The 14,219-nt window shown below is 39.2% G+C and overlaps 1 protein-coding gene and 1 pseudogene across 6 annotated transcripts in view; one reads left to right on the forward strand and one right to left on the reverse strand.

Annotated features, from left to right (window-relative positions):
* The window catches only part of LOC127435276 (protein NLRC3-like), a 431,316-nt pseudogene that overhangs the window by 304,799 nt on the left and 112,298 nt on the right, over nucleotides 1-14,219 (reverse strand).
* LOC127434334 (NACHT, LRR and PYD domains-containing protein 3-like) overlaps nucleotides 1-14,219 on the forward strand; it is a 122,131-nt gene that overhangs the window by 100,774 nt on the left and 7,138 nt on the right. For all 6 annotated transcript variants that reach the window (XM_051687004.1, XM_051686996.1, XM_051687032.1 and 3 more), the window contains one exon: nucleotides 10,471-10,644. In XM_051687004.1, the coding sequence (XP_051542964.1) occupies nucleotides 10,471-10,644 (174 nt within the window). The remainder of the gene's footprint in view (nucleotides 1-10,470; nucleotides 10,645-14,219) is intronic.

Consider the following 14,219-nt stretch of genomic DNA (forward strand, 5'->3'; position numbering starts at 1 on the left):
GGTCCCCAAATCGGCCCCAGTGCTAGCCGCGCTGGCCTCATACCCATGGGTAGAAGGACCGAGTCAGGGAGCCTCTGGGGTGGCTTGCTTTCTTATGAAGGTAAGCCGCGACTGCATTGATGCCATGGACATGTTCTCGTAATGAGTACATGACCCATCCACAAACCCTGTCTCCGTGTGAGCAGTGCCCAGACAGGAAAGACAGTGATCGTGGCCGTCAGAGGGCGAGAGATAACGAGTGCAACCAGGAATAACACACAAACGGAAAGGCATCTTTAAAAAGACGTGTCTTTAAAAAGACGTTCCGTGTGTGCCGCTCTTTTAGAGAAATATACTCTTTTAGAGAAATATACTCTTTTATTTCTGCCGAAGCGCCCAGGGGCATTCTCTGCAGTGCACCAGTACAGAGGGGGGAGAAGCCGCTGAAATGCGCCATCAGATCCAGCAGAGGTGAATGAACAGCCAAGGGAATTCAGCTCAGTGAGCATCGACTGTTCGGCTCCGAAGAGAAAATCTGAATGAGTGGTTGCATACCAGCTCCTTTTATACCTGTATGTCCGGGGGAGTGGTATGCAAATACCACTCGCTAATTTTCATTGGCCTTTTATCAAAGACCAGAGGTGTCTCGGGCTCCCAGGAGTGACCTCTAGTGTCACTAAATCGACACAACGTCGAGTGAGTGACAGATAGGGAACTCTGTTTGATTACATAACATTATGTTAGACTTTATTTTTGTTAAACCATTTGTTCCTTATCTTTAAAGTAACTGAGTTTGCTGCACAAGGTTCACCTTTTTGTTTTGGAAAAACATTTTATCCTCTTTGTTAAAAGTAAAAAATTAACAAACTTAAAGATACAAGTGTCAAAGATACAACTAGAATGACATAAAATCATTGTTGACGTAACACAAACCTGTTTCTAAAATACTGTAATGCTAAGTGAATATGTGGATTAGTTTGCAGCACATCCTTTACTCATCATTTTAGAAAGATACTTTCTTATCTTTGATAAATGTAAAAATGTAAGACACTTTTGTGTTAAAAATAAAACTAAAATTAAAAGAAAGACATTACTGTGTTTTAGTAACATAACCATGTTTGTTAACTATTGCTAAACTTTATCTAGGTTAAACCATTTATTCATTATCTTTAAAAGTGAAAATCTGAATGAGTTTGCTTCACAGCCAATATCCATAGTTTTAGAAACACATTTTCACCTCTTTGTTAAAAGTAAAAATGTAAGACATTTTTTGTCAGAGCTATAGCTAAAATGAAATACATTATAGTGTTTTAGTAAAATAAACCTGTTTGTTAAACTAATGCCAAACATTTGTTAAACCATTTCTTCATCATTTTAAAGTGAATATGTAAGCTGCTTTGTGGCACATCTTGTATGTATTGTTTTAGAGAGACACTTTCTTATCTTTGTTAAGAAAAAAAAAAAGTCGTATACCATGCATTATTTTGTCACTTCAGTTTTTCACTAAGCACTACACCATTAAAGATACATCATTTAAACACATTTTAAATGGAATACTACTTTTTATGTCTTACAATAATAATTACAATAATAATAAAAATAATATGACCTCACACACATTACTTTATCATGTTTTGAAAAACATCTTGGCGATTACAACGTTGTATTATTTAATCACTGTTTTTTAGTTTGAGTTCAGAGGAAGGTCATAACAGCTGACCAAACACATCATACCATATCATGTACAACAACCGGAGGGAGGAGGAGGAGGAGGAGGAAGCAAAGGTCTAATGTACACTTTAGGTCATAAATCATAGGTCATTAATCATTTTTTGTCATTTGGTGCATCATATTTACTACTTGTGTGTATTTGCAACTGAGCCACTCTCAATGGATCTACGATTGCCAGTCTTTATTCCATAACCACACAATTGTTTCTGACTTCTACAGCAGTGGAAAATGCTATTTTCATCCTCATTTCACCTGATCGATCCCTAAAGAGATTATTAGGTCTTCGGGAAGTGCCGTCTGCAAAAAGAAACGTCGTAGGTGACGGGGCCGTTGGGCTGGTGTTTCCATGAGAGCAAAGAAAGATCGCGCTCTTTTTTCCTCCATGAACAGATCTGCTGCAGGGGCTGATTGTGTGGCGGTGCAGGGTTGGAGAGACTTTTGCCTGCATCCTGTCTTTCCAATTTCCTGGACATATTCTCGGAGGCTTTTTACTGTGAAGCCGCAGCGGCACTGTTATGGTGGCGTGGTTTACAATAATTTATGCCACACAAGTTGTCAAAAGCATGCGGTGGATCTCCGGCATCTACAGAGGAAAGTGGTTTGGTAAGGATGGCATTAGTAAATGCTAGATCCCTTTCGAACAAAACTTTCATTCTTAATGACTTTTTCTCATCTCATGATTTGGATTTTTTATTTATTTCTGAAACTTGGCTGAATGCTGGAGATATTATTCCTCTAGCTGAACTGTCACACTTTTTAAACACCCCTAGATCGGCTGGTCAGGGTGAGAGGGACTGCTGCAGTTTTAACAAGCTCTTTAAGTGCCGGTTGCTACCGTCTGTATATTATCTGAATTTTGAAGCTCAGTTGATGATGGTGGATTTACTGGATTTCCTGTGCTCTGTTGTATTTAGGTGGTCTATAAACAACCACACAAAGACTTTATTAAGGACTTTTCAGACTTTATGTCCTACATTCTACCTTTGTCAGATAACATTTAAATTCTTGGGGATTTTAAAATACATGTTTGCTGTCCGGCAAAACAACTAATTTAATTTTATGCAATCAATTACAAGTAAAACTCATGAGAAGGGCCATCTACTTGATTTTGTTTTATCACTTGGACTTGGACTAAATTTGTAATGTTGATTTCATTCCAAACAGCTTTTCTGATCATTTGCCTAACATTTTCACTGTAAAATTCACTAATAGTTTGCTAATATATTCATCTCCACTTTTTTGGTCTTGTAAAACCACTTCATCTACAGCTTTGAAGTTCTCAAATGCATATATTGCCTCATCTATAACTGCTTGTCTTGAGTCTTCTAAACTGTCTGCTGACCCAGAGGTATTATGTACTCTGTATACACTGCGTACACAATTATTAGGCAACTTGTATTCCTCAGGATTAATTTTATTGTTGAACAAACACAATGCTCTCAGTCAATCCAAAATGTTATTGAACCTCAAACCTGAATGTTTAACAAAGGAAAAGTGAATTTTGTCTTTCTCAGGGGAATATATAAATGTGCACAATTATTAGGCAACTAAATTACAGAAATAATTTCTCCCAACTCATTTGTTGTGCTTACTCTAAAAATTTGAGAGTAAACAACTAAGTAACACAAAATGACAGTTAAATGACAATGACACCTTTCAAAAATATCCAGTGACCAATATAGCCACCCTTCTTTTCAATAACTGCCATGAGCCTTCCATCCATGGAGTCTGTCAGTTTCTTGATCTGTTTATGTTCAACTTTCACTGAAGCAGCAACCACTGCCTCCCAAATGCTTTTCAAAGAGGTGTATTGTCTTCCCTCACTGTAAATCTCACGTTTGAGAAGGGCCCACAAGTTCTCAATAGGATTTAAGTCAGGTGAGGAAGGGGCCCAAGTCAATATTTGGGTATCTTTGAGGCCCTTACTGGCTAGCCAAGCAGTGGAGTACTTGGATGCATGTGACAGAGCATTGTCCTGCATAAAGATCATGGCCTTCTTGAATGCTGAGGACTTCTTCCTGTACTACTGCTTGAAGAAAGTACTTTCCAGAAACTGGCAGTAGGTTTGGGAGTTGAGTTTCAGTCCATCTTCAACTCGAAAAGGTCCAACTACCTCATCCTTAATGATAGCAGCCCACACCAGTACCCCTCCTCCATCTAGCTGGCACCTAACACGAAGTGATGCCCTGTGTCCATTAGTGATCCAGCCATGGGCCCATCCATCTGGTCCATCAAGAGTCACTCTCATTTCATCTGTCCATAAAACCTTTGAAAAATCTGTCTTCAGGTATTTCTTTGCCCAATCTTGATGCTTCAACTTGTGAATCTTATTCAGTGGTGGTCGTGTTTCAGCCTTCTTGACCTTGGCCATGTCTCTGAGCACTTGACACCTTGTACTTCTGGACACTCCAGGTAGGTTGCAATTCTGGAATATGGTGGCACCGGAGGATAATGGATTCCTGGTAGCTTCACGTTTAATTCTTCTCAAGTCTTTTGCAGTTAACTTGCACCTTTTCTTCTCCATGCATTTTTTGTGCCCCAGTTGACTATTCGCAACAAAACGTTTGATTGTCCAGTGGTAACGCATCAATAGTTTAGCTATTTCAAGAGTGTTGCATCCGTCTGAAAGGCATTTTAAAAATTTTTACTTTTCAGTGCCAGTTAAATAAATTGTTTGGCCAATTTTACCTGAGGTAATGAAGCTGCCTAATAATTATGCACACCTTGATATAAGGTGTTAGTCACTTTTGCCACTCCCTCCCTCATTACACAAATATATATCACCTGAAAATGATTGAATCCAGTAAGCATTCAAGTTTTTATGGTTTGGAGGAAAATTTGCATGGAAATAATGATAAGATCAGAATACTCACTTGCCTAATGATGTCATTGGTCATTGGACTCAAGATGGCGCCGAGTCTGGCTGCTGCGTTGCGAGCTCCAAAACAACATTGTAGTTTTATGTTTGTTTTGTTTACAATTTGTATGTTTTTTGTCTTGGATGTTGTATGCCTTATTGTCCATGACAGACAAACATTTTGGACATTGGTTCTGCAATTACACACTGTAAACCGGACTTCAAATTCCTCTATGCCAACCCGCTGTTTACAAACACGCCAGTGGAGCCCTTTGTCTGGGCAGCCCGGCCGTGAAAATGCAGAAGGAAAAGGGGAAACAGAGCCGGCGTTCTCATCAGAGTAAGACGTCGCACAAATCGACCCCTGCTACCCAGTATTCTACTGGAAAATGTTCAGTCTCTGGAAAACAAGCTCTGCGAGCTGAGAGCGTGCAACTCTTTCCAACAAGAGATGAGGGACTGCTGCATTATCTGCCTTACAGAAACTTGGATGTCTGCGGAGATTCCAGACTCAGCCATCGAACCTGTGGGGTTCTCCATGCACCGAGCGGATAGAGCGAAAGACCTCTCAGGTAAAAGCAGAGGTAGTGGTGTATGTTTTATGATCAACAAATCCTTGTGTGATCAGAGGAACGTACATTCTATAAAGTCTTTCTGCTCTCCTGATCTGGAATTTCTCATGCTTCTGTGTCGACCATTCTGGCTACCGAGGGAATTCACAGTGGTCATTATCACAGCTGTGTACATCCCCCCAGAAGCCAAAACAGACCGGGCACTCAAGGAACTGTACGGGATTATAAGCATGCAGGAAACCGCGCACCCTGAGGCCGCGTTCATTGTGACCGGGGACTTTAACAAAGCCAATTTTAAATCAATTGCACCAAAATACCGTCAACACATCAGTTTTAACACACGAGGGGACCGGGTTTTGGACCATTGCTACTCTCCCTTCTGGGATGGCTACAAATCCCTCCCCCACCGACCATTTGGCAAATCGGACCACTCTTCCATTCTGCTTCTGCCTGCTTACAGGCAGAAACTGGAACAGGAAACACCCACCCTCAGAACGATCCAGTGTTGGTTGAACCAATCAGACTATATGCTACAAGACTGTTATGATCACGCGGACTGGGAGATGTTCCAGTCCGCCTCTGATGACGACATCGAGGTTTACGCTGATAGCGTAACGTGTTTCATCAGAAAGTGCGTAGAGGATGTTGTTCCATCCAAAACTATACGGATCTACCCGAACCAGAAACCTTGGATTAATAGTGATGTTCATGTGGCACTTAATGTGCGGACCTCCGCTTTTAATTCCAGGAATGCGGAGGAGCATAAACAAGCCAGTTATTCCCTCCAGCACTTAATGCGCGGACCTCCGCTTTTAAGTCCAGGAACGCAGAGCAGCAAAACGTCAGTACAGGAACAAGATTGAAGGACAGTTTAACACCACCAACTCTAGAAGCATATGGCAAGGAATTAATATCATCACGGACTTTAAAGGGAATAAAAACTCTGCCGTGAACACCGCTGCCTCTCTCCCGGATGAGCTAAATACATTTTATGCACGGTTTGAAGGAAATAACACAGCCCTCACAGAGAGAGCTCTCGTGGCCGAACCTACAGAGGTTAGTTCACTCTCCGTCTCTGTAGCGGATGTAACCCGAGTCTTCCGACGGGTGAATATCCGTAAAGCCACGGGTCCAGTCATCAGAGCGTGCGCGAACCAAATGGCTGGTGTTTTTACGGACATTTTCAACCTTTCCCTCTCTTTGTCTGTAATCCCCACATGCTTTAAAACGTCCACCATTGTGCCTGTACCAAAGCAATCCAAAATCACTTGCTTAAATGACTGGCGTCCTGTTGCTCAGACCCCCATCATCAGCAAATGCTTTGAGAGACTAATCAGAGATTACATCTGCTCTGTGCTGCCTCTATCACTGGACCCATTGCAGTTTGCTTACCGCAACATCCACTCCACTGATGATACCATTGCATCTACAATACACACTGCTCTCTCCCACCTTGAAAAAAGGAACACTTATGTGAGAATGCTGTTTGTAGACTACAGCTCAGCATTCAACACCATAGTGCCCTCCAAGCTTGATGAGAAACTCTGGGCTCTGGGCTTAAACAGCTCGCTCTGCAGCTGGATCCTGGGCTTCCTGTCAAGCAGATGCCAGGTTGTTAGAATGGGCAGTAACATCTCCTCATCACTGACCCTCAACACTGGAGCCCCGCAGGGCTGTGTTCTTAGCCCACTCCTGTATTCCCTGTACACACATGACTGTGTGGCAACACATAGCTCCAATGCCTTCATTAAGTTTGCTGACGATATGACGGTGGTAGGTCTGATCACTGACAATAATGAAACAGCCTACAGAGAGGAGGTGCACACTCTGACATGCTGGTGTCAGGAGCACAACCTCTCCCTCAGCATCAGTAAGACAAAGGAGCTTGTAGTGGACTTCAGGAGAAGAGAAAGAGAACACAGACCCATCACCATCAATGGAGCACCAGTGGAGAGAGTCAGCAGCTTCAAGTTCCTGGGTGTCCACATCACCAAGGAACTCACATGGTCCGTCCACACTGAGGCTGTTGTGAAGAAGGCTTATCAGCACCTCTTCTTCCTGAGATGGCTGAGGAAGTTTGGAATGAACCACCACATCCTCACACGGTTCTACACCAGCACTGTAGAGAGCATCCTGACTGGTTGCATCTCCACCTGGTATGGCAATCGCACCGCCCACAACCACAAAGCCCTGCAAAGTGGGGTGAGAACTGCCAGACACATCATCGGAGGTGAGCTTCCCTCCCTCCGGGACATATACACCAGGCAGTGTGTGAAAAAAGCTCGGAGGATCATCAGAGACTCCAGCCACCCGAGCCAATGTCTGCTCTCACTGCTACCATCAGGCAGGCGGTATCACAGCATCAGGACCCGCACCAGCTGACTTCATGACAGCTTCTTCCCCCAAGCAATCAGACTTTTGAACTCTTGATCTCTCACGATCAATATACATCAGCACTGCACTTTATTAATCTTATTATCTCACACTCGACTGTCATAAATTATATTCTCTTAACAACACACTGGCAATTGACTATCAACCAACAGCCTGAATGTCAATACATTACAATACAACCTACTGTACATTTTATATATACTATATATACTATTGTTTTTAATTGTATAATGTGTATTCTATTTTTGTGTGTATTGTATAATGTACATTGTATGTTATTATTTGTATATGGTGTTGTGTGTAATAATGCGTATATTAGATTTTAAATTGTGTTGTGTAAATTTGATGTTTATTGTAGATTGGTATATGTCTCATCACTGTCATGACTGCTATGTTGCTTGGAACTGCACCCAAGAATTTCACACTCTATTGCACTTGTGTATATGGTTGTGTGACAATAAAAGTGATTTGATTTGATTAATAATTGTGCATGCAGTGTAATTCTGTATGCTCTGACATTATGGACTTAGTTGCTCCATATAAATTGAGGCGACAGAAAGTAAAACTTCAACCTTGGTTTAATGAGCAAACTCACACTCTTAGACAGGATTGTAGGAAAGCAAAAAAAGGTGAAAGAAAGACAAGCTACAAATGTCAAGTCATTTTTATTTGTATAGCACCTTTCACAACACACATTGTTTCAAAGCAGCTTTACAGAAAATTATGCATTAACAGAAAATGAAACTATAATATCTATAAAATCTTAGAGTCATCATTGTGTAGTTTGAATAATAATTAAATTAAATAATAATTGTTTTTAGAAACCCTGTGAGCATGCCAAAGGCGAGGAATACAAAACTCAATAAGATGTTGGTTAATGGAGAAAAATAACCTTGGAAGAAATCAGGCTCACTGTGGGGGCCAGTTCCCCTCTGGCTAACATCATGAATATAATGCCAATATTACTTAATTATGTGTAGTGCAGGTCATGGATTAAAATTAATAAACTAAGTAAGTGTTAAGGGCAAGTGTTTTAACAAAGGTTTTGTAAGAACTGTAAGATTAATGACTAATGTCTTTGAAGTTCATCCTGGATTAACTGCAGAAGTTCATATAGATGCATTGTCCTTTGTTAGTTGGATGATGAAGGCTTTTGTTGGCAATTAATTGACAGCCTGTGTATTCCATTTTAAGAGTGTAGTCCATCATTAGACCAAGGTGATGCAGGCAGAGATCAGTGAGGTGCTTCGCAGTTCAACTGGCCTTTAATTTCGGTGAGGTCTATCCTAAATCCAAAGTTCAAGCAATGGCATATGAAGTATCCCATGTCTTATGGTTGGAATTGGCATCATTTCCTCCACTGAAATCCATCGTAATAGACTGAAGTGATGTCTGGCTGGCACCAGCTGCATTTAGTCGTCATCAGTCAGAGACACGTAGCAGTGGAGTCCGACACCAAGCAGGAATGGAGCTGGATCTGGCCAGTTCTGGTGACTTCAGGATAGGAATCCCAAGGTTGAGACAGGGATAAAAATATAATAATATTTGCATAGATGCCATTACAATTTTTTTGCAGAATTATAGATCATGATCAATGTTTCTGGTTTAGTCCTTGCAAATTTTAAGAGAAGCTTTGTCAAATGATCAAAAAGCTGTGAAATATCAACGAACAATTTATATTTCCAATTTAATTGCTCCCAAATCCCCTAGTGTTTTGTTTCGCACTATTAACCAAAATTGTAATCCAGCTCATAAAGTGGGCCTGACTCCATCCACAGAAACATGTGACTTATGAACTTTTTTGTTGAAAAAATTTATGAGATTAAGTCATGTTTTTCCTCCTTAATTTATGATGCTGTGTTGGTGACATCGAATAGCAAGAGTTTTTGTTAGTTTAAATTAGTTTCTTTATTACAGATTACAGATAACATAGTTCATTTAAAGTCTTCCTTATGCCCAAGTGATGCAGTTTCACCTTGTCTTCTTATTAAGATGGTGGATATTGTTATTCCAAGTGTCCTTGCAATTGTGAATAGTAGTTTGCAAACGGGGATAGTCCCTTCATGTCTTTAGCAAACGATTGTGCAGCCACTTCTGAAAAAACAAACAAAAAAACAAAACAAATTGGGACCCGTTGGATCTAAAGAACTATTGGCCTATTTCAAAATTACCTTTTTTGTCCAAAATTTTAGAGAAGGTAGTTCTTGGCCAGTTGAATTCTGTTTTAACTAATAATACTATTTTGGACAAATTTCAGTCTGGATTTAGAGTTGGCCACAGCACAGAATCAGCATTATTAATGGTTGTAAATGACCTTCTGTTAATTGGAGACTCTGGAGATCATGCAGCTTTAGTTTTATTGGATCTTATCGCAGCTTTTGATACTATTGACCATGGTATTTTAATTAGTTGCTTAATGCAGCTTGTTGGTATGCAGGGCACTGCTTTAAAATGGTTTTCTTCATATTTGTAGATCAGATCTTTTACAGTGATGGTTGGAGACTATTCGCCGTCCACTACACCCAACACTTCTAGAGTCTCGCAGGGATCAATTTTAGGCCCAGTTCTATTTTCATTGTATATGCTCTCCTTGAGTTCCCCATGGGATATGTCAGGCATCTATCTTAAGACTTCAGCTGGTATAGAATGCTGCAGTGAGGCTACTCTTGAATGCCAAAAAGAGAGATCATGTTACGCCATAATTACTCTCTCTTCACTGGCTACCTGTCCAGTACAGGGTCCAGTTTAAGATTTTAGTTTATGTTTTTAAGGCTGTTCATTATGTAGATTATCTGACTGTTTATGTTTGTGTTTTATTTTATCTGACTGTTGATGTGTGTTTGTAGATTATTTGACTGTTGTATGTGTATGTTTGTAGATTATCTGACTGTTGTGTGTGTTTTTTGATTATCTGACTGTTAATGTGTGTGTTTGTAGATTATCTGCCTGCATGGTGACAGAGGTCAGCTGTTGTTCTGTGGCTTCAGCTGTGAGTTCAAACCCCTCACACCTGAGAGAGCTGGATCTGAGCTACAATCACCCAGGAGAATCAGGAGTCAACCTGCTCTCTGAAAGACTCAATGATCCAAACTGCACACTGGACAAACTTAAGTATGTTGAGCTGTAAAACCCTGTTTACACCCATACCTAGCCCCCAATTGGTCTTGAATACACTGAATGGTCAGTGAATGCACTGAAATAGAACCTGTATTTATTCCTTTCAAAAAATTTAAATCCCTAACAAATACACACTGAAGACATATCATAGTGTTTCAGTAAAATGAGGAAATTGTTGTTATCATGAAATGTTATCAGATTTTTGATTTTTATTTTATTTATTTATTTTTTTTACACATTTTAGGAAACAATTTCCAAAGAATAATCTTCAAGCATCTGTCACTTAACCCATTCATACTTACTGGTGCATATTTATACATGGTTAATGACTGGCTTCCTCATCACACAGAGTAGCATTACACATTTGTGTTTCTGCAACATTCAGTGCTGTCAGATTCAAATTGGCTTTCATGCCAACATTAAACTGTTTTGTCCAAGTGCCTGTAATTCATATTCACACAAACTGATACTCATACAGTCTTTTCAAGCACATGGTATGATTATTTTATGACATAGATATCCAAATGGTCACGAAAGTACCACTATAAAAGTTTACAGCTCATATACAAACAATCCACACGAAATGTGATCACTGATCCTCGCAGTCATGTCTGTTTACATTAGGTGGCCATTCCGTTTTCAATCATAAGCAACTCAAACAGCAACTGAATAGTCTTTTCAAGCACACAGTATGCTTGTTCTTTAAAACAGACAGCCAAATTGTCACAAAAACACCACGATAACAGACAACAGCTCACCTATATGCAGTCAACACATCAGGGAACACGATCATTCCAATCCGGCCATCTTGTTTACGTTATGTGGCAATGTATGACACACACACACACACACACACACACACACACACACATGTTGGTGTGGCTATCCTTATGAGGATTTGAGAAATGTCCTCATAAATCACATTTATCGCATAATACCCTTTGTAACCTAAAAAATGTCCTCGTAAACTGCCCACACACACACACACACCCACACACACTGGTACCCCTATCATTATGAGGACTCTCCATAGACATAATGATTTTATACTATGTATTCTATTCCCTAACCCTACCCCTAAACCTAACCCTCACAGAAACCTTTGGGATTTTTACATTTTCAAAAAAATCAAAAAAATCAGTATGTACGTATGAATTACAAGGACACTAGAGGTGTCCTCATAAACCACATTTATAGCATAATACCTTCGTAACTACTAGTGTATAACCTAAAAAATACACCAAACACACACACACAGTGTACAGACAGACCATATTGCTGATTTATATCTATTTATTTATATAGCTATGCATAAAAGAGGACGTTAAACAAATACAGTACAGAAGACAAAACCTGTTTGTTTATATGCTTAGTATATACAGTATTTTTAAATATTTTTATCCATAAAGGTTTTGAAATGACAAATCAAGAATTCAGTATATTACTCGTCTACACTGCGAAGTGTCAGGTGAACTAATTCTAACATATTTTGCATTCTTTTGATATTTTGTGTGTGGACATAACTCACTCTGGTGGGCATTCAAGAGAATTCAGAACCTACTCATTTAAAAAAAAATCTATTATATTTGCAGAGTTTTTTAGTTTTTTTTTCTAAATAAAAAAAAACTTTTTTTTTCTTTTCATATGTACAAAACGCTTCAAACACAATATCAGTGTATTCTGCACACTTTTTGTCATATGTCTGCATGTCAACAAAATTTGAGAGACAAAAGTTTTAACTTTTGGGGGGCGGGTGCTCTGATATCCCCCGTAGGACCCCACCCTACTCGGTCTACAATCTTATTGTAAAGCGTTAGCAATCATAAAATCATAAAGCCCAACAAATCACCCCCATCAAGAACATTATTATTAGTGTTACTAATCACTAAATCCATCCATCCATCTTCTAAAGCAACTTGTCCTGTGCAGGGTTGCGGGAATGCTGAAGCCTGTCCCAGCTGTCTCGGGCCATAATCACTAAATCATAAACCCCAACACATAGCCAAGATTTCCACCTGTCCTTTACAGTGCTTTTGAACTTTAGTTGTCCAAGAGATGACTTGAGGGCAGTCCCTTAAATACAGAAAAGATTGGCATAACTCTAATGGGTACATTTTATTAAGTAATAGTAATAAAAATATAAATAAATCAGTGGTATGAAGAGGTTTCTTCTTGGGAACACTTGAAACTGTCTGTGCAGCATCTCATGCACAATCTGCATTAGACAGAGTGCCGGAGGAAGAACTCAGCCTTGGTAAAGTTATAAAGACCTTGTGCTGTTGACTCTGTTCTTGTACTGCTTGCTTGATAGAGCCAAAATATTGTTGAAATGGTTTTGCAGTATTTGGTTGGGTAAGGCTTTCCCTTTTTATTCGATAGGAAACACACTGGACAGTGACAGTGATTCCAGGATGATTCCAGATTCTTTTAGCCTCTTATTTCAGTTTTCTTGTCTTGACAGTAAAAATAAATTCTATACCAAAACTGGTATTCAAATAGAAGTAAAGTTTTCAAAACTTACTGATCATAACAGAAGCACCATCACTGGCAAATGATGCAAGAGTGGCTGCAGGTCGGCATTTCTCTGCTGTAATGATGTTGAGGATGGTTTCTGTAATAGTGTCAGCATCTCCAGTAGGGATGTAATGGTTTAACAGTTTCACGATAAACCCCGGTTTAAAAATGGATGGTTTTCACACCATAGACGACATCTTATTTTATGGTACTGCATGAATATAAAATCTGTTTGAATACAAAATGTCTGAACATTTCTAAAATCCAAATCAGTTTAATGAATATCAGTTTATCATCAGATAAACTTGATGTGATAAAATAAATCCCTAAATTGCGATTTGCTCATTTTACATTCAGTCAACATTTCATTTGAAAGTCATGGCACAGGCTCAGCTCAGCACAAAGACATGTCGGACCCTGAACCTTTATTTCACAGCTGAAATTTGCAGTGTCGAGTATTTTGGGTATGGCACCATCAGTGTTTCTCAGTTATTCTGTTTGGAAAGTTTGTCGCAAAAAGTGTCTGCTCAGGCAGGAAATACTTCAAACTTGATCTCCACGAGCATCATCCCATGGAATTTATGTAGGATATTAAATTTAGCAGCAAACGGATTGCATTTATATGCAATGTTACGATTGGCCGAATGTTCAATTGATATATTTGCTTAAGTGCAGCGCAACAACAGGACTACAACGTGTTTAATACTACTAATAATATGTTTTATTTGTAAAGTACTAAATAGGGTTTATAAAGTTCATTAGGCATACAGGAAAGGGACAGTGATACTGTAGCAGAAAACAGTACTTGAGAAAACACCAATAAATAAACTACAAATTAATAATCATTTATTTTAAGTAGGTATTGTTTATAATCAAACTAAGTTACAAAAGCAACCAATTCATGAATCAGATGTATATCTGAACTGTTAATTTGGGCAGTAATCATTACAAATTATTAGTATTTTTGTTTATGCTAAATTCAATTTAATACATCGTAAAATAATTATTCAAAAATTATATTTTATAGTTTGGCATACTGCAAATAAGTGAGAATA

This window comes from Myxocyprinus asiaticus, chromosome 4 (assembly GCF_019703515.2).
Source record: "Myxocyprinus asiaticus isolate MX2 ecotype Aquarium Trade chromosome 4, UBuf_Myxa_2, whole genome shotgun sequence".
In the NCBI taxonomy this organism is placed as follows: Eukaryota; Metazoa; Chordata; class Actinopteri; order Cypriniformes; family Catostomidae; genus Myxocyprinus; species Myxocyprinus asiaticus.